This window comes from Corvus hawaiiensis, chromosome 12 (assembly GCF_020740725.1).
Source record: "Corvus hawaiiensis isolate bCorHaw1 chromosome 12, bCorHaw1.pri.cur, whole genome shotgun sequence".
NCBI classification, from domain to species: Eukaryota; Metazoa; Chordata; class Aves; order Passeriformes; family Corvidae; genus Corvus; species Corvus hawaiiensis.
Genome location: NC_063224.1, coordinates 9005097 through 9026685, shown reverse-complemented (window position 1 = coordinate 9026685; position 21589 = coordinate 9005097). Strand labels below are relative to the sequence as shown.

At 54.4% G+C, this 21589-nt stretch overlaps 2 protein-coding genes across 9 annotated transcripts in view; one reads left to right on the top strand and one right to left on the bottom strand.

Annotated features, from left to right (window-relative positions):
• NECAB2 (N-terminal EF-hand calcium binding protein 2) overlaps positions 1 to 16067 on the top strand; it is a 76432-nt gene extending 60365 nt beyond the window's left edge. For both annotated transcript variants that reach the window (XM_048316925.1, XM_048316926.1), the window contains 8 exons: positions 10492 to 10628; positions 13281 to 13399; positions 13517 to 13596; positions 13902 to 13958; positions 14097 to 14209; positions 14510 to 14587; positions 14957 to 15048; positions 15244 to 16067. In XM_048316925.1, the coding sequence (XP_048172882.1) occupies positions 10492 to 10628; positions 13281 to 13399; positions 13517 to 13596; positions 13902 to 13958; positions 14097 to 14209; positions 14510 to 14587; positions 14957 to 15048; positions 15244 to 15272 (705 nt within the window). In that variant the 3' untranslated portion in view covers positions 15273 to 16067. The remainder of the gene's footprint in view (positions 1 to 10491; positions 10629 to 13280; positions 13400 to 13516; positions 13597 to 13901; positions 13959 to 14096; positions 14210 to 14509; positions 14588 to 14956; positions 15049 to 15243) is intronic.
• SLC38A8 (solute carrier family 38 member 8) lies at positions 15990 to 20639 on the bottom strand. 7 transcript variants are annotated; one of them, XM_048316919.1, is made up of 10 exons: positions 20442 to 20639; positions 19728 to 19926; positions 19391 to 19544; positions 19143 to 19247; positions 18777 to 18834; positions 18398 to 18512; positions 18118 to 18268; positions 17833 to 18032; positions 17605 to 17659; positions 15990 to 16249 (listed from the first exon to the last, which is right to left on the bottom strand). In XM_048316919.1, the coding sequence occupies exons 1-10, from the start codon at positions 20634 to 20636 to the stop codon at positions 16153 to 16155; spliced, it is 1329 nt and encodes a 442-aa protein (XP_048172876.1). In that variant the 5' UTR covers positions 20637 to 20639; the 3' UTR covers positions 15990 to 16152. The 7 variants fall into 7 exon arrangements, with proteins under 7 accessions (XP_048172876.1, XP_048172877.1, XP_048172878.1 ...); XM_048316920.1 differs by having other exon boundaries at positions 18118 to 18265; XM_048316921.1 differs by having other exon boundaries at positions 17605 to 17656; positions 18118 to 18265.
• Positions 20640 to 21589: the final 950 nt, after the last annotated feature.

The window sequence follows — 21589 nt, the reverse complement described above, 5'->3', positions numbered from 1 at the left end:
AGAAACTCAAATTACTCCACATTAAAGAAGTGACAATGATAAGAAGTTTTAGGGGTTAGAATGGGAAATGGCAAATTTCTCTCCCCTCTTGCTGCTGAGTAAAGAGCCTTATTTCCTTGCTTAATCGAAATCCATCCCTTTTGATGTTTGTGAGGAAGGCAATATGGAAAGTGAAGGCACATATTTAAGATGTTGATGTCTTGCCATAATAAATTAAAGACAAAAGTCTTTGGCCAAGCACTGATCTGTCTGAAGTGTTAGTGATTTTTTTATCAACATTATGAAAGGGTGAAAAAAATCAGGACAAGAGTAATAGTTCATTTTTTACAATTAAGTTTCTGTGTCTGTTCATGTCTCATTTATATTCATTATTAGCAATTTTCATGACCATCAGGTTTGCCAACTATGTATTTCAAATAAATGTTAACATGCCAATAGAGGTTTTAGTAATTCATTCCAGCTTGCTGTTCTTGATGCCTTCCACCACTGCTTTTTCATGTGATGTGAATATAAATGACTAACTCTTCCTAATATTTTGCAAGAGGAAGATGGTCTATTCCCTGCTTATAAATTAGGCATCTGAGCATTTGGGTATTACCTTGCATGAGACATCTGCAGCAGAAGTAGGGCGGTTATTCATAATCCCAGTCCACTCCTAAGAAGAATACCTTTCTCCCTCCTTGATTCAGCAAATTGTGGCAGGATTCATCTGCCTTAATTGCAACAGGTCAAGGTCATTTACCTAAACCTGAGCTGGTCACTTCCATCATGATTTTGTGGAGAGAAACAAGGAGATTTGGAGCACTGAAGGCACCTTCCTCCCGTGACACTGAAGGATCACAACACTTCATCTCAAATGCAGACATTTCCCAAGCCAGTCGAGGGAATGCTGCCCCAGCATCCTCCCATCCCCTCATTTTATCAGCCTGTGGGGTGCACTGCTCTTCCCTGCCTGGCAGATTTTTGGCAAGGGAGCAAGCAGAGCAAGACTCCATCACAGAGAGGAGCTGGCAAAGAAGTATTTAATGAAAAGCACTGTTCCCCGCTGTGATTTTGTGAACAAAGTGGTACAAACCTCATCAATGAATTATTCAAAGGCAGGCACTTTGTTCAGGTAAAGAAGCAGGGGAAAATAAAACCCAACAGAGAACAAGCTGTTGTGAGTGGTAGAGAAACTCATCTCCAGTGTCTAAACAGGATACATTTGGTTTGGAAGGAACTTAAAGCTCATCAAGTTCCACCACTTTGCCATGGGCAGGGACACCTTCCAGTAGACGAGTGGAGCTCAAAGCCCCACCCAGCCTGGCCTTGGACACCTTCAGGCATGGTGCAGTCTCCTTCCACCCCATCTCCTCCCTATGTGATGCTGTAATCAAGGGTCCCATGCTGATGGGGTAGCAGGATGTTTAAAAGATTTATACATTTAATATATGTTTTTATAAACACTGGAAGAGATGAAGGATGGCCAAAGCAGCAGGTTTTGGTAGAGTCAAGCATGGTTTTGTGCCCCCCGATGCTCGAGCCTGTTGCTGTCCCTACACCTTTTCTTGTGGCCAGACCCTGCAAAGGGCTGGGTGATGATGCTGAGCATTGTGACTTGTGAGCAAACTGTTTTGCTTGTGAGATGCTCCTGCTTCTCCATAATAAAATACACATTTCCTAAGCTGGAGAACACTATTGATCACTTAGGAGAGCTCCTATTTCCTCCCTTTCAAACAATGTATTGGGGCAAATGATAAATGAAGCCCAACCTTCTTCTGTGCTGTCTTTCTGAGAAGAAGTGCCAGCTGATGAGAGGGCATGGAGAACCATGGTATTTAATTGCTGTTTATATTTCTCACCTTTAAAGACAACTTATTATTTCTTGCTCATAAAAAGAGAAAGCAGCAATTATCTCATGCTGGAAGAGCTCCTAAAGTATCAGCAGTAATTAGATTCAGTAGTGGAAGGTCTCACACAGCAAAACAAAATCTGTCATTGTAATTATTTTCCAATACAGTGATGTCCGTGCCGCGTTGAAATGACTGCCAGTGACAATTGGAAATGCAAAGTTAAATTGGAGAGAAAGGAAATGAACTTTTGGGTTCTAAATAAAGCTGACAGCAGGAGATGTTCTTATATTATTCTCTTTTACTGTTGTATAGTGCAGTCAGCAAATATCAAAACCATGACTGGGAAGGACGTGGTTTGTGTCCAGTGTTGGAGGGCATGTGTGGTATGGTGGGAGCTGGGAGAGCAAAGCCAGGTTGGTTGCTGTCCCTCCCCTTCCCCCTGACTCCCCTGCCTTAGGGGACAGTGTGGAACAGTGCCCACCCAAAGCTTCCACCATCCCTGCCAGCCTCCAGGGTGATAGGGAAAGTGCCCGGGGGTGGCAGATGTGGTGTTTACCACTGCACATCCTCACCCAGACCCCCCGGAAATGTGACTTAGCTTGGTAAAAAAACAGTGTGCGTTTTGGAGCCTGAGAGGTTCAATTATCCTTGTTCCTGTCAGGTCCAGCTTCCACTGCCAGCTGCACTGGGATTGCTCCTGCTCCCATCTTCTACCAATTAAGCATTTTGCAGGACTGACCATGCAAGCATCAGCAAGGCTGACCTTAACTGGTGAGGCAAACTTTAAAAGCAAGCTGCAAAGAAATCCAAAAAATGCTGAGTGATGAACATCTTCAAGGATGAAGCAGCTCAGATTTAAAGTCAAATCATTCCTTCCTGGGGATGCTCCTGTTGGGCAGCAGACAGGTCCAAGAAGCACTGGTGGCTGACCTCGGGGCATTCCCTGTCCCAGATGGAAGGTGGGTGCTTGGAAAGCAAAATTACCCAAAATTGGAGCTGAAATTGCAACCCTCCTGCACATGCCAGAATGAGACTGGCTTCAGGGAAGAGTAGGGTACAGCAGGAAGGATTTATGGAGCAGGCCTGAGCATCTGAGTGTGGCCCTGGGCCAGCCTCTGCTTGGGGTTCAGCATCATCTTTGGTCCTGGAGAGAGAGCAAAGAGTTTTACTCCTCGCTTGCTCGCTGCCAGCTCCACTGGCAGTTATCTCATTTAATGGACCTGGAGAGGAAATATGACCAAGTGGTGACACAACACATCCCCTGAGAGCCTTTTCCTGTCGGGGTGACAAACACCACGAGTCTTATGGGCTGGCACTGTACTCAAAGCAGCTGCAAATGTATTTTCCCCTGAGAATCATTATTTAGATGAGAGAATATGTAAATCATAAAGGGAAAACTGAGTGCACTGACCTTCAATACCAGCTGCTGCTGCTGCTCCATCAGCAGCAGTAGGGAGCTCAGAGGTATCTACACACAGGTGAATAGGTTTGCATATTATTCGTGAGTTAAATTGTTCCTGCATCAATCCACCCTTCTTGTCTCTGCTTTGTGAGATGTAATTGCAGTGAACAGGAGATGCTGAGTTCCTGGGGCTTGGTGGAGGTGCTGCAGCAGATGTACTCTCCCTGCTGCTGGTGCCAGGCTGGCCGTGGGTCTCCCCCAGTTTTCAGCCCCCAGCAGCAAACTGCAAACTGTGCTTGTTTGAGCAGCTCAGTTACAGCCCCAGAGCAAGAACCATCTGCCAGCAGTCTTGGATGCTAAAAATGGTGGATGGTATTTTTTGTTTTATAGCACAGCCAAGATCAGCAATTTAGAGTGCTCTTATTTGCATTCTTACCTGCCAAACTAAAGCTTGCCAAAAGTGATATTGCTCTTTTTTACGTGATGACACCTCGAGATAAAATAGTCAGTAGAACTAATACTCAAAAAGAACCTTTTCCTCCCATCCTCCAGCTAATCCTTTATCTCAGCCTTTCATTTAACCTGAGCAGGTTTTCTCCTGCTCTGCTGAATGAACATGGTGCTCACACTGAGGGTGTCAGGTTCCTGGGGCAGGGCTGTGCCGTGTCGGGTGACAGACCCGTGGCAGGGTGGAACAGCAGCACAGTGGTGGCTGTTCTGGGTTGTACCCAGCCCAAGCAATGTGAGCTGCTCATGGCTTCTCACAGATCTCATGTTCTGGCCTTGGCTCGTGGTGGTTACATGAACAACAGCTGAAGACTTCTAGTTTGGGTTTGAAGTCTGGGGGGTACCACTCCAGTGCAGCACATCAGTTGTTCCATATTCCCTCCTGGGTGATTCATATTCTATCCCACGCCAGTGTCTCCTTTGGAGAAACACTGCTCTCTCTTCCTTGCTGCTGAACACGGGAACAGCTTGTCTCCTGGTGCTTTGTACCTGCCTGAACCCCAGGAGATCCTGCACAACTTGTCATGTTCCCCCTTGGAAGCATTTGGCTCTTCTTTAGGGGTCAGGTTGTTTGCTCAAATGACCAGTTTGCCTTTTCTGGGGGGCTCAGAGCATCATCCATCCTCACCTTTGCAGTGTCTGCCCTGATGGGGAGAGAGTGGTTTTGGGGATTATCAACTGCTTTTCTTTTCATATTCTTGGATGGGTGATTTTATAACACGACAGCTCTGAAACACTCCTATGATGCAGTTAAAGATGTAATCAAGGTGAATGGCTGTGTCTGAAAAAAGAAAAGCATGGTGATGGGTCAATGAATTGGTAAAGGTTGAGTCAACTCTCCATGTGTTTTGAATGACACATCTCTGAACAATTTTTGTATCAATTTTGATAGCAAAAAACAGATGTTGATTTCTGGAAAAGTTATGGAACTTTATAGTTGAAGAATAATCTGAAAGGAAAGGAGGTGCATTTGTTTAGCTTCCCAGAAAGCATTCCTGCAACTCTTCTCTGAAACTGACTTAAGAAAATATTGCACCACAAATTAAAACAAAATGTGCTGCTTCAGGTCTGCAAGAACTGAATTTTACCCAACTTTTCTGTTCAGACTCCAGACCAGAAAGCCGCTTCTCCGTGCAATGCCATCCGGAGAGATTTTCTTGCCAGCTTTGCAGGGCTGTGCATGATATCCAGCTGGGCTGCCAGACTGTGGGGAGCAGGGACTGGCAGGGAGATGAATCTTAAGGCCTCTCTTGGAACTTATTTTTAGAAGAGGAACCTCATTCACTGCTCTTCTTCTTGTCTGTTGCTGCAAAGCTCACGTCCTTCCATTCTCTCTGAAAAGGAAGAGCGTAGTCTCTGGAGGTCCTGCTTGTGCTGTCCTGGCTCCAGCTCTCATGGACTTCCTGGAGGACATAGTTTTCCTCCTCTTGCCTTCCATTTTAGGTCTATGCTCCTGGGATTGAGGTAAATATGTATGGTGAATTTAGGTAAATTGTATGGTGAAGGGAAAAAATCCCCCAGGTGTCAGTGCTGTTGCGCTGCCAAATAATCTGAGAGCAGCTTTGAAGGAGCCACCAAAAGGAAGGGCAGGGAGCAAGTCAAAGCATAAGAGCTGGCACAGCCAGGCTGAGCCTTCAGCAGCTTGACCATCCCACACGGCTACATCTGCAGGGTCCTTTGAGTAGGTCCTGTTTAGAAAACAAAATCTGCACTTCCCTTGGAAAACTGAAATAAATATGTATTAAATTGCTGCGTTATGGGTATTAATACATCTAATTAGGAACTTGTGTGAAGCAAAAGGCTATAGCCAGGGTGTTGAGAAGTAAGAGGCCACTCTTTCAAGCCTGTTCTTTGCCTGCTGGGTGAGTGGAAAGGGGGCAGAGGGGCCAGCTCTGGATCCATAGGTGACCTCGGGGATGTGCAGCACAGCATGTGTGGGCCAGCAGATACCTGCCCTTCACATCCGTGTGGCTGCACAAGAAATGATGGGATCCCAATGCAGCAGGGAGGTTCTTTAACAGTGAGAATAGAGAAGTCCTGTGATAAATTGCTTGGGAAGGGTCCAGGAGGAGACCTTCAGGACCAGACATGGTAAGCGTGAGATGAGAAGGGTCCAACGCTGAGTTTTGCAAAAGGAGGATTTTATAGCAAAAAACTTTTAAAGTCCATATGATGCTGTTGTCAGTTTTGTAATCTGAACAGGTGTCTCATTTGGTTTTTTAGAGCTGTTTCAGGAAGGCTCAGGGTCTTTCATATGGTAATGCTTTCATTTATCAACTATTTAAATGCCTGTTCTCTTCAGGTTTCTCCTACTGATTATGTGCCAAGCAATCAGGTTTGGGTCTCTGCTTTGGAAGGGATTTAAAAGTCGGGGGGAGGAAAAGGAGAAAGAGGCAGGTCTGAGTGTTATTCTAATTATAAGAAAATATCTCTTGGAAGCAAACAGGCAATTATGAGCAACGAATTTAAATCAGCCACTCAGAGATTACCATGCAACACATGCCTGGTTTTTAAAGGGCTGGGTGGGTGGAAGATAACCTCTCCATCATCCCAGGATGAGGCCTGATGGGTGTTTTATGGCATGGCAATAGGTTTGTTGTTGGGTTTTGTTTTTTTAACTGGAGGGAAATTGTGGGTGAAACAGAGTTGCCTTTGGTTTCCAACTGAAAAGCCTTCTCAGTTCGGTGGCATCACTCTGTGGGTGGGCTTGGATTGTGGTTATTAACAGTTGGAGAAGTCATCAGTGTCCCCAGGAGTGGTAATTGTCAGCCAATTTGGCCAGTCTCACTGAAAGCCAGCACTGGGAAGCCTTGTTGGTCAGGGTGTAACCCTGTGAGGCAGAGGGAAGATGTGGGGATGTCACAGTGGGTCTCCGAGTTTGTGGGTGGTGCAGAATAATCTATATTTTACATCCTGTAGTCTTAATGAGCTGAATAGTGACCTTTAAAAATGCCAGCAAAGAAGCTTTGAGATGTTCAACAACATCAAAACTCTTCTTCCCCAGTATTTGATACCCACAAGGACATGGCCATGAAAGCCCATTTTTAGGCATCCATTTGCAATGTCTGGTGAGGGAAACTTGGTACTGGTTGGCAAATTCAAGCACTCAATAGCATCAAAATCCCAGCTATGCTTTGCACAGGTAACACATCCCAGGAGTGTTTTCATTAACCTTTGCCAGAATTTGGGCAATTTTGGGTGGGTGCATGTGGAAATGAAAAGCTGGAAGGACTGTGGTGGGGCTTTGAACAGACTGTGCCCCTATGTTAGCTGCCACTGTGTGTGGGAAAGTGCCTTACAGACACATAAAAAGCCCATGATGTGAAGGAGGAAGGTGGATTTGGGGCCTGGACCTCAGCCAACTGACCAGAGACCCGGCCCTGGGCAATATTTCCCCAATAAAGCAAGCTGTCCTTTTCCCATTCTTCTCTCATTTTTGAATGTCTCTGTCTCATGTCCTGGTTTGTCAAATCATTACGCTTTCTGAGGCTCTCCTGAGAGCCTTCAACACAGAAATCTCAAGGCCATTCTTTCAATGATGTTTTTACACTTGCTGCTCATTGCAAACACTCACAGCCACCTGTTTGCAGCAGCAAGTCAAGGCCAGGCAGCTCAGCAGAGAGCTTGCCTAGAAATGATGGATGGAAAAGAGCAGGCTTGGAGAGGTACAAGAGCTTCTGGCACAAAGCAGCTTCATTGAGCAGCAATTATTATTATACTATCTCCATAAATATTTTAACTTCTCAAGCTAAGCAAGGAGGAAATAACTCTTCAGGGTGGAATTAATAAGACCAAACCTCATTAAATCTCACTAGGACAGTCTGACAAATGTTTTAATAAGACAATGGGAAGGATTCCTTTATAGCTGGTCTTTTAATGGTTTGTTTCTGCAACCCTGAAGAAGACATGTGCTAGAGGAGAGCCTGAGGGATTGATGAAAAAACTTCTAAGCAATATGTGTTTCTGACTCAGCTCCCAAGAGCCAATGTCACAGCTGGGCTGGCAAATGACCAGTTAGTTAAGTGGGAGAAAAAAATCACTGTTGTTTGATTTCTGAGCTATTTGACTTACCAGCCTGTCAAAAAGTATCAGATCTTCACAAACACCCCAGTTTTCTCTGCACTGGCTGGAGTAGCTTTGTACCTGACATCCGTCCATCCATCCATCCATTGAATCTGTATGTAGAGAGTTAAGCTGATTTAAATGCATGTGGGAATCACCTGTTTGATTTTTTCCTGAAGCTGAACCAAGATTATAGGCTGTGGTTAGGTAATAAAACATCCAACATTTAACTACACATACTCTCACAGCTTTATATTTCAGCTGCCAGAGCCAGTCAGAATGATCGGACAGCAGCCGGCACAGCCTGTGCATTCATAAAAACCATTTTCCAAAAGGAGCAAGCTCCCTTGCTAGGGAGAGCAGTCAGCTGACCTGAATCATGGGAAGGGTTGTTTGGGATATTTTTTGGTGGCATTTGCAGGAGACAGGCTGTAGAGTCCTGGAGTGCAGCAGAGCAGTGGAGGTAAATAGCTACCTGTTTATTTGATGCTTGGATTGAAATGGAAAAGCTGTGGTGGACTGTTCAAAGCCCTGCAAGGGAGATGGAGTGTGGGATAAAGAGCACAGAACAGGTGTAAAATCAGCAGATGGGCTTGGAATATCCGTGGGAGCTGTGGTGTGTGGTTGGATGCTATGAGAGGGGGAGAGGACAAAGCAGCAGTGTTGCAGATCGCCCTGGGGAGGGACACTCTGGTGAATTACTCTGTCTTTGCAGTGCATCACTGCTTGGAGCAGCACTGGGGGTCTCAGGGCATGGGTGCAGCCCCTTGCTCCAGCCCATGCTTCCATCCAGCCCCAGCTCACATCAGGGAAAATCATGTCCCAGAAACTCCCAACTCTTAACTAAAGGCATAGTCCAACCAGCCAGTGGCACGCTTTCCTCTCTCTGACCTGGCTGTCGGATAAAGATGCTGGTGGAGTGGGCTGGGCTGGGATGTGCTGGAGAGCACTAGGGCTGTGGAGGGGAGCATGGTCCTGCTTGAACAAAGACTCATAAGGTGCCAGGGTCCACTTGTGCATTGCCAAATGCATCCCCTAAACTTGAGGAGCATCCCAGTACTTGGTTCTCATGCAGATCTGCTGCAGCCTGTTCAGTGCCCTGAGACAGTCCTGTCTCCGTTTGCCCAGTGCCCTGGGACAGGCTGTGCTGATGAAAGAGCAATGCAGCCCATGGATCCTCCCCTCCTTACATCTCCCTCCTTGCACCCAATGGTGTACAGAGAGCAGGTGCAGGAGATGATGGATAGGGCACCCTGCATGGCAGATGGTTTCAGCATCACCATCACCACGTTGTGCATCACCATCCATCAAGGATCACCATGTCGTGCATGTCTCCCAGAAATACTGTGGCTGGGACAGGGAGAGGAGCAAGTTTTCTTGTGTTAGACAGAAGTCATTAACTGCTGCTAATTGGATGCTTAAGAAGCCATCAAGAAACTAGTGCTTCCATACCAAACCAGGGGTGAGAAATCAGCTCTGTGATCAGTTTCCCCAAAGGGTTTTTTCCATCAGCTCATTCTTCTTTTATGATTTAATATGGGAGATAAAGGTGGAGATAAAGGCCCTCTGGGTTCTTGCAGAGCTGCTCCAGTTGCCATGGAAATAACCCTTATTAATAGCTTCATAAAATAGGAATAATTTGCTTTGGGGAGCTTGGGGTGCTCATTTTGTGCTGCTGCGTGCTCAGATAACCAGTGCTGCTGGGACCACTCTGGTCCCCTGAGTGTGGTCACTGCTGATGGAATGCAGGGAGCCAGGAGCATCCATCCCTGTCTCATGGCTCCAAAAATTCATGAGTCCCTCCCAGAGGAGTCCCATGCCAGGAGGTGTGAGCACACAGGGACAGATCGCCCAGTAGGGGTTTGCCTGGGCAATGTGCTGCCCCAGCAGGCACTGATGGGTTGGAAAAAGTGGTGCTGGCAAGCTTGGGCTTAGAGGAGCCCTTTTTTCACTGCAAATATTTTCAGCTCTGATGCTGAGTGGTTGGCTTCAGCCAGAGCTAGTGAGGTCAGTGGCCACTGGGCTGGCCTTGGTCTGGTTGGGCTGGTGTTGAACTGGTTGGAGTGGTGATGAATGAATGCTGGATTGGCTGGGTCAGTGTTGCACAGGCTGTGCCAGTGTCCATCTGCTTGTGCCAGTGTCCCACCTCTGCTGGTGACTGTCAGGAGGTGTAGGAGCAGCACGGTGCCATGGGGAGGGCTCAGCAAGGCTGTGCTGGGAAAGGCTGTGCTGGGTGCTTCATGCACATCAGTTGTGCTATTAAAACATTTTTAGGTGTTCTCTGTCTTGAAAAAGTTTGGATTACCCTGGGAGCTTCTAACACTCAAACAGCACACTGAGCCCTGTTAATCATCCCAAACCCCTTTAACTTTAGTGCTGGCTTGGCAGTACTGCTGTGGACTAGGGCACTGTATATAACACACTGAAGCTCTCCGAGTAGGGATGTCCAGAGCACAGGATGCACTTTTCATACCTGCACCCACTGGCTGCAAGGCAATAGCAAAGGAATTTAAGATCATGCTAAAGAGAGCAACTACGGGCTCTGGGTAACACCCCTTTACATTGCGGGGACATGGAGGGGACCAGCTTGTGTGTAGGATGCTGGGCAGATGCTGCACTGGCTGGGGACCCTGGTGGTGCTGCGTGGCCGGCGCTGGCACCCACCGCGCTCACTGTGTGCCTCTGCAGGTGTACGAGAGCGGCAGCAACGTGGACCAGTTCGTGACCCGCTTCCTGCTGAAGGAGACGGCGAACCAGACCCAGTCGCTGCTGAGCTCCGTGGAGAGTGCTGTGGATGCCATCGACGAGCAAACCAACCCCGCCAGGTGCGCAGCACTCCTGCCCTCCTCTGGTGCAGGAGGGTGGAGGGGGAGCAGGAGGGAGCTTTTGCAGGGTGAGGGAGACGCAGCGGACATTGCGCAGGAGCAAAGGGGAGCTGGGCGAGTGGCGGCCTTTCTCTTTGCCTCCCTTCCCGGCTTCCTGAACTCTGGGGGCTTTCCTCCACCGCTCTCTCCTGCCCTGTCCCTTACTCTCCTGCAGTGCTCCGTAACACGAGCGGTGTGTGGGGGGATGCAAACCAGGGGCAGCAGCCTGGCGCCGGGCTGGGCAGCGCTGGGGGCACGGGGCTGCCTCTCTGCGCAAACCCACCGCTCCCACCCAGGGCAAAGCACAGGCACCTGCAGAGGGGTGGCTGTGCCTGAGGTGTGCTGGGGACAGCGCACAGGGGCAGCTCCCCCTCCTGCCAGAGCACTCAGCGAGCGCGATCATCCAGAGGAAGAAGGTGCTTTTGCACTGGGGACAGGCAACGCTGTCCTCTGGTCCCCTGGGGGGCTGTCCCCACCCCAGCAGCCCAGCACATGGCACTGAGCTTGGGCAATAGACGGGAGACGGTTTCAAGGTTTACCGAGTGCTGCCAGGGCTAAGCTAGAAGGAGTTCCCAGCAGCAGAGGTCAAACCTCAGCACAGCCCCCCTCGGTGTCAGTGTCACTCACCTCTCCAGAGTGCCACCGTCACCAGCTCTAACCAGGACAGGTTGCCACGGAAACTCTGTCAGACGCTCATGGAACGAACTTCTCTCCTGCCATTCCTTCAAACCAGGAGGCCTCGGGATGCTTGCACGGGAATGTTTTGGCTTCCCCAAGCCATGGGCGGGCAGAGGGGCACATGGAGAGTGAAAATTCCAGCTGCCTCCTAAGACAGCACTCTCTGGAACACAGTGAGACCTGGGCAGCTCTGGCACCATCCCACCAGCTTTTCTAGCAGGAATGCTGTGGGTTTCATCATCTCACATCTCTTTCTTCTCTTTGTTTTGTGGCAAACCTTATACAAAAAGAAGTAGGAGCTCCTGCGAAACAATAAAGAGGAAACAAACCCAACATCAAGCAGAGCAATTAGAGCCCATGAAAGACTTTGCTGGCTTTTATTTGCTGATGTGTGGGCACAGATCATAATGGGGAGTATTGTAGTTGTTTTCTCATGAAGATAACAGCTCTAAAGAAAAATAAATCCCACCAAAAAATTATCTCCTGCATCCGAGTGAAGACAAAGAGGAGGCCTAAAAAGCACCAAAACAAAGGGCTGTAGAACAAAGTGTGAAGGCAGAGGTCCAAGCTTGAGACACCTCATTAAATTGTGGTAAAAATAAAGCTCTGTCCGTTTTTGCCTAATTTCCTGTCTATTGACAGGGGATTATCCAGGACCAGCAGCGGGATAATTGTACAGCCTGTAGCAAAGGGATGCTCCTGCCACCTTTGTTGTTGTTCTTGCTTCCATATCTTGGAGATGTTCTTTGGGACCAGATCCTCATATTGTGTTCCTGTGTGTATGGTGGAGCCCACACTGGCTGATTTTCAGGATAGCTGGAGAAAGAGCACTGGGCAGCTGTGCTTTGGAGGATCCGGGTGCCAGAGGGACAGGAGGGCAGGGAGATGCTGGCTGGTGTGGTGCCCATTGGCTCCAGAGTGCTCAGTGTGTTGTCTCCAGCTGGGAGCTGCTTGACTAACAAAAGATGCCAAGAGGAGCCAGGGCTCCCAGGCACCTCTGTCAGCAGTCAGCTGGCACGGAGCTGCTCTTGCTGGAAGGAAACACTGGAAATCCTTTGAGCTGCTCAGCCTCTCCCTCTGTGGCTCAGGCTTCGTCTCGGTGGAGGAGAAAGGAGAGGGTCATTCATCCCCAAACCCATTCCCATCTCACACACATGGACGGCAGCTGCAAGCACTTGTGAGGATGGCAGGTCTGGCATTCTCTCTGGCTTGCAAATAAACAGGGTCCTGGGAGGACCACTGGGGATCTGGGGCTGGATGGTGATTATGGATGCTCCATCTGTGGAAATGTTTCAGGAGAGTTTGAGCTTTGAGCAACCTCCAGGCCAAATGGGCTTTGTAGACCCAGATAAAGGAAGCAGGATGGAGGAAATGCTACAGTGGATGTGTTTCTATTCTCCAGGGGAACCGCAGCTGCAGTCTGTTAGTGGGATACACAGCCAGGGGTCTCTTCCCCTGCTCGTGGGCAGCCATTCAAGCACGGGCAGCCTGGGTTACAGCAACTTTTCCTGTCTGAAAGTCACCAAAGACATTGGACTGCAAAACCAGCCCCAGTAAGGTGCAGCCAGCCAGCTGGGCACAACTACAGGGACCTGAATGCCCCATGTTGCAGATGTCTGTCTAGGACAGAAAAAGTCCCTGAGGGCTGCTGGTGGTGCCAGGAGAGCTGTGCTGTTCCATAAGAAGGAAGGAAAAGTGATGGCTGCTGCGAGCAGCCCACAACGTTCCTCTGTTTCTGACCCACTCCCCACACTGGCTGATGCCAAAGGGTGGTGCAGGAAGGAAGCCTGCACTGCCTGGGCACAGTGTGGGCACTGCTGCCCTCCAAGGGGTCAGCAGCAGAGCTGCCAGAAAGGATGCTCCAGTGCTGGCTCATGCCACTCTGTGCGTGCCCAGCTCTGCTGTCCTGACACCCTGCATGCTCTCTGGTTGCAGGCACTACCCCAGCAAGGATGGTCACGGCCTGAGTGACACCTGGTATGACAACCGCGTGCCCAGCTACTCTCCCACCACCTGGATGGTCCCCAGGGAACAAGGAAAGAGCTTCCAGACTGGTAAGTGCTGGCTGCCTGGGGTGGCTTGGAGCACTCAGGTCCTGGCAGCAGCACGGGGCTCTCAGGGGGTACCTGCAGGTGCCCCTCACTCCGTTACTGTGTCCTGGCTCTGCGCAGGTTCCCCCGACACCAAGGCAGAGGGGCTGGAGGGGCAGATCAACAGGCTGGCCAAGCTGATTGGCAAGCTGGAGGACAAGGTAAGGGCCAGCATTTCCCTGCATGGGGCTGTCCTGCCATCCCAGGGACAATCCAGGGACCTTGCCCCAGCTGTTTTGGGGCAGGGATGAGGACATAGTGTTGGGGAGGTTGGCTGCAATGGGAGCCCAGGGAACTTTTGCAAAGGGTCCTGACTGGAGATGCAAGTGGCTCTTGGAGCCCATTCCCTGTGGAGAAGGGGGCACAGTCATTGCAAATGCTGGGGACAGAAACCCACCAAGCAGGGAGGGACATGCAGCCTCAGCCGATCTACCACCCCCTCTGCTGCTTATTCCCCTTTTCCCAGACCCTCTGGTTTGACCTGCACCAGAGGCTGTCGGACAGCGAGAGCACAGCTTGCACGGTGAGTGTGCCCGACCACCACCCATGGGTGCTGGGGTGACCCTGCAGCACAGAGCCAGACTCGGGTGGGGGGGGGGGGGGGGGGGGGGTCTCTGTGTTTTCGGGGTCTCACATGTCGCTGTGTTTGGGGGCCCGGCAGTACCTGCTCCTGGTGCGGAACGAGATGACGGTGACACACAAGCACCTGGGCGAGTTTTGCAGCTCCCTGAAGCAGTACCTGAAGAGCGTGGCCGGGGAGCGGGACTGCTTCCAGTGGGTACCATCAGCAGCTGCACATCATGGGGCTGGGGAGATGGGGGGCTTAAGGTGGGCTGGAGTGAGGACCAAGTGAAGGACTGAGGTAAAACAGCCAAGATTTGGGATGTAGTCATGCTAAGCCACCAACACTGCTTTTGCGTGGGATGGGGAGTGCTGGGATGGGGGCCCTACCCCTACCTGGGCTGCTGGGGCTGGGTCCCCCCTCAGTAGCCCACCCTAGAACACACCTGTGGCTGCAGCATGGGGAGGGATGCCCCATGTTGGGGGCTCACCCCCTCTCCCTGTTTCTGGCAGCGTCACCGCTGTGAAGCTGCCTGATGGGGTCACCTTCATCATCTATGAGTTCTGGGAGACGGAGGAGGACTGGAAGAGGTAGGGGAGGGGGGTGAAAAAAGCCCATATTGCGATGCTTGGGTGTGGAGGGTTGTTAGAGCAGCTGAGCCCCAAGCTGTGTCCCCTGTCTGATGGTAGGACTGAGGAGCTGTCTGTCTGTCTGTCCTAGGGCTGTCCCTATGAACAGGACAGGGGGTTTGGGGTGGGTCTACGCCTCCCACCTGGGAGTGCCTGTGGATGTGATGATGGGAGGTCCATCCTGAACCGAGGCAGGGTGCTCTGCACAGGGGGAAGTGAACAGGATTGCTGGCACCCAGTCCCTGCCAGAGTCCATGGTGCTGTGGGGGGCTGGGATGGTGTTTCTGGGGTGGGGGCCTGGGTGTCACTCACTCTCCCATCTGGGCACAGGCACCTGCAGAGTGCCACATGCAAGGGCTTCCAGCACGTCAAGGTGGACACGCTGAGCCAGCCTGAGGCCGTCTCCAGCGTGGCCGTGCCAGGTAGGAGGGCAGCCACCCCAGAGGGTGGGGGACAGGGACCCCTGGGCACCCAGCACCTCTCCAGTTGCTGGGGAGTAAGGGTGGGCAGGTGGCATGGTGTGCAGGACAGCATGGGCTGAGCTGGCTTGGCTGGGGTGGGGGGCAGGGTGACGTGGGGCTGGGCAAGTGTGACGCTCCAGTGATGCTCCCCTGCAGCTGCCTGGTGCACCCTGAGCCGAGAGTGACCATCAGTGCCGGGGGCCCGCCAGCACCTGTCCCCTCTGCAGGGTGGCCGTGACTGGGGGAGATGTTGGTGTGACCTGGCTGCAGTGAAGGAAACCCCCATGTGCGTGTCCCCCACCCCACAGAGTCCTCCCTCAGCTACCCCATCACCTGGGTGATCTCTCCCTGGCGTGGGGTGGTCTTGGGGGAAAGAAGGACTGCCAGGGAGGGGCTGGCAGGGTTTGGGGAGGGGGACATCCCCCAGACATAGGTAGACAGGGAGTGGGGGTGATGGGTGCAGGCAGGCAGGCACTAGGAAGCAGGGATGGGAGTGGGAGCTGGGAGGCTGGAGCCCCCCTGAAAGCAGGGAGTAGGTTGGGGGTCTGGGCTACTCCCCATGGGCCACCCAGGGAGGAGATTGGGGCACTTGAGGCTGTGCCTGGTGCAGTGTGTGTGTGCCTGCAGGGAGGGGGACTCGTGTCGAAGGGGAGAGTCAGGGTGGTGGCAGAGCGGGGTTTCCCTGCTCCCAAGGCACCTCTTAGTCCTTTTCAGGTGTGGGGGGTCCCAAGGGGTTTCCTTTGCACGTGCACAGCTGCAGCTGGTGCCTTGCAGGCATGAGGGTGGCTGCCTCCCCTCCTTCCTGGGGTCTGCACTTCTGTCTGTGTGTCTGTCTGTCTGTGCCAATCCCACACCCACCCCGTCGTGCGTGGGGGTCCCTCAGGGTGTGTGGCACACGACCCTTGTCCATACCCTCTCTGTCTTTATTAGCCACTGTACAACGGGGACAGTGATGCCAAATAAAACCGCCATGGGATCCAGTGGTGTGGCTGGGTTCGGGGCACCTGTGCGGGGCAGGGCGGTGGGGGGGCTGTGGTGGGAGTCACGATGGGGCTCTGTGGTCCCTCAGCGCAGCAGCCCCAGCACGGCCAGGGCAGCACTCTGCCCACAGACGAAGGCACCGCCGAGAACGGAGAGCACCCCCCAGGCGATGAGAGCAGCCCTGTGGTGACACAAGCAGAGGCTGCTGGGGTAGAGCTGACCTCAGGAACGGGCCACCCCTGTACCCCAGCTCCTCTGGCTGCAGAGCTCTCTGCAGGGTCAGCCTCCTCTGCCTTGCTCCTCTGCACAGCTCCCGGTGGATGGCTGAAGAACCCAGCAGCCCTTCTGGGTCAGCCCCAGTCTCCTCTGCAATGACACACAAACCTTGGTCAAAAGCTACCAGATGCCACCACAAGATCGTTCCCAGTTCTGCCACTGCCCAGTGGCCCTGCTGAAGGAGCAGAGACCCACACCCACCCACCCTGCGTCCGCGCACGGCCACTCCCACACATCCCCAGCTCCATCCTATCACCACACACTTCCACCTCTGTCCCCTCCCTGGTTCCAGCCCCAATCCCAGGACCCCTGGGTCTGTACCTCCCTGTTTCCTTCCTCCCCAGGCACACAGCCCCCCTCAGCCCCATACTAAGCCCCTGGGATGCAGCACTCACCCCAAGCCCTGCTGCTGCTCTGTCGCAGGGTCCTCAGCACCGTGCTCCTTCATGAACTGTCCCGGGCAGGCTGGGACTGTCCCCTTGCAGTCTCCATCGCCCCAGCTTGGGTTGTCCCCTCTCCTCATGATGGGCTCATGCTCTGGCAGGTCTCCCCAGGGGACCTCTCCAAGCCTTTGTCACCCAGCTCGGTCCCCCTGCTCACCTTCTGCCTTGGCCCCTCCAGCACTTTGGCACCCTTGGGGGCACACTCATCCCCCCCCAGATGTCCATGAGCCCCCCAGAGCACCCTCCTGACCAAGGCCCCAAGGTCCTGGGGTGCTCCCTCCACCCCCCACATAACCTCCATCCTCACAGACTCTGCTGCTCCCCCAGGGCCATCACAGACAAGCTCAAGCACACAGCCCAAAACTCACCACCACCATGTCAGGTCCCCCTGAAATGGGCTGCTGCTGTGCCCCAGCCCCTCCAGACAGGAGCAGTGATGGAGACACACCTCCCTGGCACAACAGACACTGAACACCTGATGGCCTCCTGTCTTGGGGCACCCTGCCCCTGTGACCCCCAACCTGACCTCCACCCCAGCCCCCACCGGGTGCCCCAGTGCCACCAAACCCCACCCTTCTGCCCCTAAAGTCACTTGGGTACCTCCTCGATGCCTGGACGCAGCCCTGGTATCCAGGCACATTCCCGGGCACAGACCCAGTAGAGCACTTCCCTCCATACCCAAATCCCCCTCTTTGCAGGGTTCCCACCTTGACCAGGGTGACCCCAGGGATCTGCCTGGGCCATGGCCCATGGGATACCACACCCTGCCCCTGCCCCTTCCCTTGCCCCCGCCACTGCTGAACACACAGACACTCACCTTTTGCGTGGCCCAAGGCTGCGGGTCCCAGTCATGCACACGAGGCACAGCCCTGCTGTCAGTGCAGAAGCTCAGCCCCACTAGCACAGCACCCCTCACCCAGCCCCATTGCATTGTCCCCTCTGCACCCCCAAAATGGGGTAAGGACAGACCACCTTCCACTGCAGCGATGCCTTTGGCACCAGTGACCCTCCCACCACTTTCCTCCCCTCCCGTGCCTGCTCTTGCCTGGGAAGATGAAGATGAAGAAGGCACTGATGCCCCCGATGAGTTCAATGACTTTGCCGATGTCGGGGACGAACAGGGCGATGCCGAGCGTGGCAGCCATCCAGGTGACCGTCAGTGCCACGCGGCTGCACCGCTCATGTGCCTCAGACACTGCCACGGCCCTGCGCTTCGGGGTTGCCCACAGGTCCTTCACCACAGACCTGGCAGGGAGGATTGAGGGGCTAATGGCACCCAGGGGAGTTGCGCCAGCTGTGGGGACAGCTGGCTTGTCACCACACCCCTCACCTGCCCAGCAGCACCACAATGGGGTAAATGGTGACAACGGAGACACCGAAGAGCAGGCGGGCGATGATGACAACCGGGTCATTCCCCGGGTAGGACATCAGGACATCAGACGCCACGGCCTCACCGAAGGTCAGGTAGCCATAGAGCCCTGCTGACAGGGAGGCAGGGGTGGGCGGCCATGCAGCGAGCAGGACGGAGGAACCCCGAGGAGGATGGATGAGCCAAGGGAGAGGGGACCTCTGGGGCAAAGAGGAGGTGAAGGGTTTGGTATTGGGGTTACCAGTGAGGGAGTAAATGAGCAGGCAAATGAGCATGGAGAGCACAGAGACGGCGACCCAGTGGGAGAAGCTCTGGTTGCGCATGCTGCTGTAGATGGCCACACAGGCCTCGTGGCACTGCAAGGCAAGGGACGGCACTGGGACCCCATGCAGGGACAGCCCCCACCCCCAGCATCCTCCCTCCCACCTATGGGTGCCCTGTCCTGCTCTGCCCCATTCCCAGGCACTTGTGTCCTGCCCCACAGCCACCCCTGGTAACAGCCACAGGTCCCCTTCCCTGCAACCTGCCCTCCAAGCAACAGCATCCCCGTGGTCTGGGATGCCATGGGGGCTGCCAGCACTGCCCTGGCAGGTGCAGCCAGAGGGACCAGGGTGACCTACCTGGAAGCCAAAGCAGATGGTGGGAATGACGCTGAAGATGGAGGTCCAGGAGGAGGACCTGTGGCATGTGGAGAGGAAGCACAGAGCAAAGGGCATGAGGCTCTCATGGAGAAGGAACCTTCGTGTCATAAACTGTGCGGCCTGGATGCCACTATGGGAATCTCTTGCCTGGTGATTCTGAGAGAAAGGGGCATTGCTGGGGTGAAATCTGGGGCTGGGAGCTATCATCCACTGTGAGTTGTCCCCAGCTCACCCCCACCACACACAGGGCCCAGTGCCACCCCTGCCCTGCCTCCAGCCCCACCCCATGTCACTGCTCATGCCATGGAGTTCAGGGCAGGAGGGACATGGGGCCAACCTTCCTACCTGGAGGGCTGGAGGGGCTCATTCAAACTCAGGCTCTCTGCCTGCAGGTAGTATTTCAGGATGATGACCAGGGTGAGGTAGCAGGCAGCCAGTGTGCCCAGGATGCTGCCAGGGCATGGGAAAGCATCAGCACACGGCCAGAAGGAAGGGAGGGGGGGCTCCCACGGCCCCTCAGGTTCCTGGGAGGAGGTAACTTGGGGTACAGGGTACCTAGGCATGGGCCACCACAGGGATAGCCCAGGTGGTACCTGGAGTACTTCTGGAAGCCGATCTCCCTGGGGACGGAGAGCGGGAAGATGACGAGGACACACAGAGCTGAGAGGGTGAAGCGCTGGTCCACATACCAGGGGGGCAGCTGGGGGGCCCCACTCAGTGTCCCATTGAGGTACAGGGAGTCACACACTGTGGGGGGCAGTAGGGGGTCAGCTGCACCCTGAAAGATGGCCCAAGGAGATCGGGAGCATCACACCATGGCAGGACTAGGGAGCCCCATGCCCTGAGAATTTCCAGGACCACCTTCCCCTCGGCTCCTGAGAGCTGCCAGCCCCAAGCAAGCCCCAAACAGAGTGAGGGTAAACAACTCACGTTTCTCCAGCTGGTCGCCCACCACCCTGAGGAGGGCCACGGAGATCATGAAGAGGTTGAGGAGGAAGCAGACCTCACAGAGCTTCCCCACAGCCGCCCCGCACACGGCCCGGACCACGCCCTGGTAGGTGGGCTGGGCACTGAGGGCTGCGGCATAGCCCAGCACCGCCAGCCCGCTCACCAGGAACACCAGCGAGCCCTGCGGGGACAGACCCGGCAAGAAGCACCACGCCGACCCTCCATCACCCCCACACTAGAAGGGGACCCAGCAGGGCCAGGGGACCAGGTCACCGGCCAGATCACCTTGTGGCCCTGGGTACCTCAGGTCAGCAAAAGGATGGAGACACAGCCTTATGTGATACTTTGGGTTGTACGGGAGCAGGTGTACTTTGGGTTGGGGCATGTATGGGAGCAGACACCGATTTGCGTTGCGCTACAACCCAGCTACAAGTGTGGCTTCAGCTACAAAGAGCATCCCTAAGGCGGCACCACAGTAAGCTAAGGCTGTTGCACCGCTGACCTCGCCGGGGTCAGAACGGGGGTGCTGTGCGAAGGGGGTCCCCGCCAGATCCCTAAATACCAGGCCAGGCGATCCCCCTCTCCCTCCGCCCCCCCCCCCCCCCCCCGCGGACCGGCGCCCCTCGTCTCCCTCTGGGACTACCGCTGCCCGCAGCCCCTCGCCCCCGTGTCCCCCCGCCCCGAGTCCGCCCTTACCAGCTCCACCAGGAGGGCGGGGACGGCCCCGCCGGCCCTGCCGAAGGCCCAGGGGAAGCTCAGCAGCCCCGCGCCCAGCGCAGACTTGAGCAGGATGAAGACGGCGCCGGCGGAGGAGAGCTCGGGCGAGGAGAGCCCGGCGGAGCCCCCCGCCGCCGGCAGCAGGGGCCGGCCCTCGCCCGCCGCCCGCTCCATCGCGGCGCGTCCCGGCAGGGCTGTGCCGGGCGGGCGGGGGAGCGCGGCCCCTCTGCAGGGCCCCGCGGGGGCGGGCGCGGGGAGCGCGGGGCTGCGCGGACCCCCGCCCCCGCGAGCAGTGGGGAGGGGGCGCCGGGGGACGGGCGGGAGGCGGCCGTGGGAACCCCCTGGCAGGAGCTCACCCACGGACGGCCGCGCCCCGCATCCCCGGCTCTCGGAGCGCTCCTATAGAACGCAGCAGCCCCTTCAGCTCCCAGCGCGGGGCCGGGGCAGGTGGGCTGGGGGGTCCCGCGCTCACTATCCCCGAAATTATCACCACGGGGCTGGGCGGCCTCCCTCATCCTGCTGTGTTCACCCAGCCATGAAATTGCCACCACGGGGCATTAGGGAGTGCCCCGGGAAGGGTGAGGGAAGCAGCTGCAGCTCACACCCCCTCATCACTCGTTGGGTGCAGGGTGAGGCCAGCACCCCTGCGTATCTCCACAGCAGCTAAAAGCCCAGTGGTGCTTTTTTTGCATTGGGAGACCAGTGCCATCCCATCCCACCCCTTGCTCCACGCAAGCAAAGGGGATGCCAGGATAACAGGATGGGGTGACTGATGCTGCAGAGGACCTGCACAGAGGAGGCTGCACCCCACCCCTCAGGAATGAGGGGCCCATCCCCAACATGGGGGACACACAGCAGCTCTGTGCCACTCCTGGCACAAGCCACTGCCCCAGGGCTCAGCACACATGCCCTGGCATTGGCTGACAGCCCCTAATACATTTCTGATTTCCCAAATATGTGCCCTTCTGATCTCAGTAAGACACATAAAGAGACTTTAATCAGCTGCTAGGAGGAATTATGGATGGCTAATTGTGCCTGCCACCTCCATTACATGTCTGCCGCCTACAGGGCTTATAAACACTTAGAAGGGCCCTTCTAAGCCTTCATTAGCTGCACACCAAAGGCTT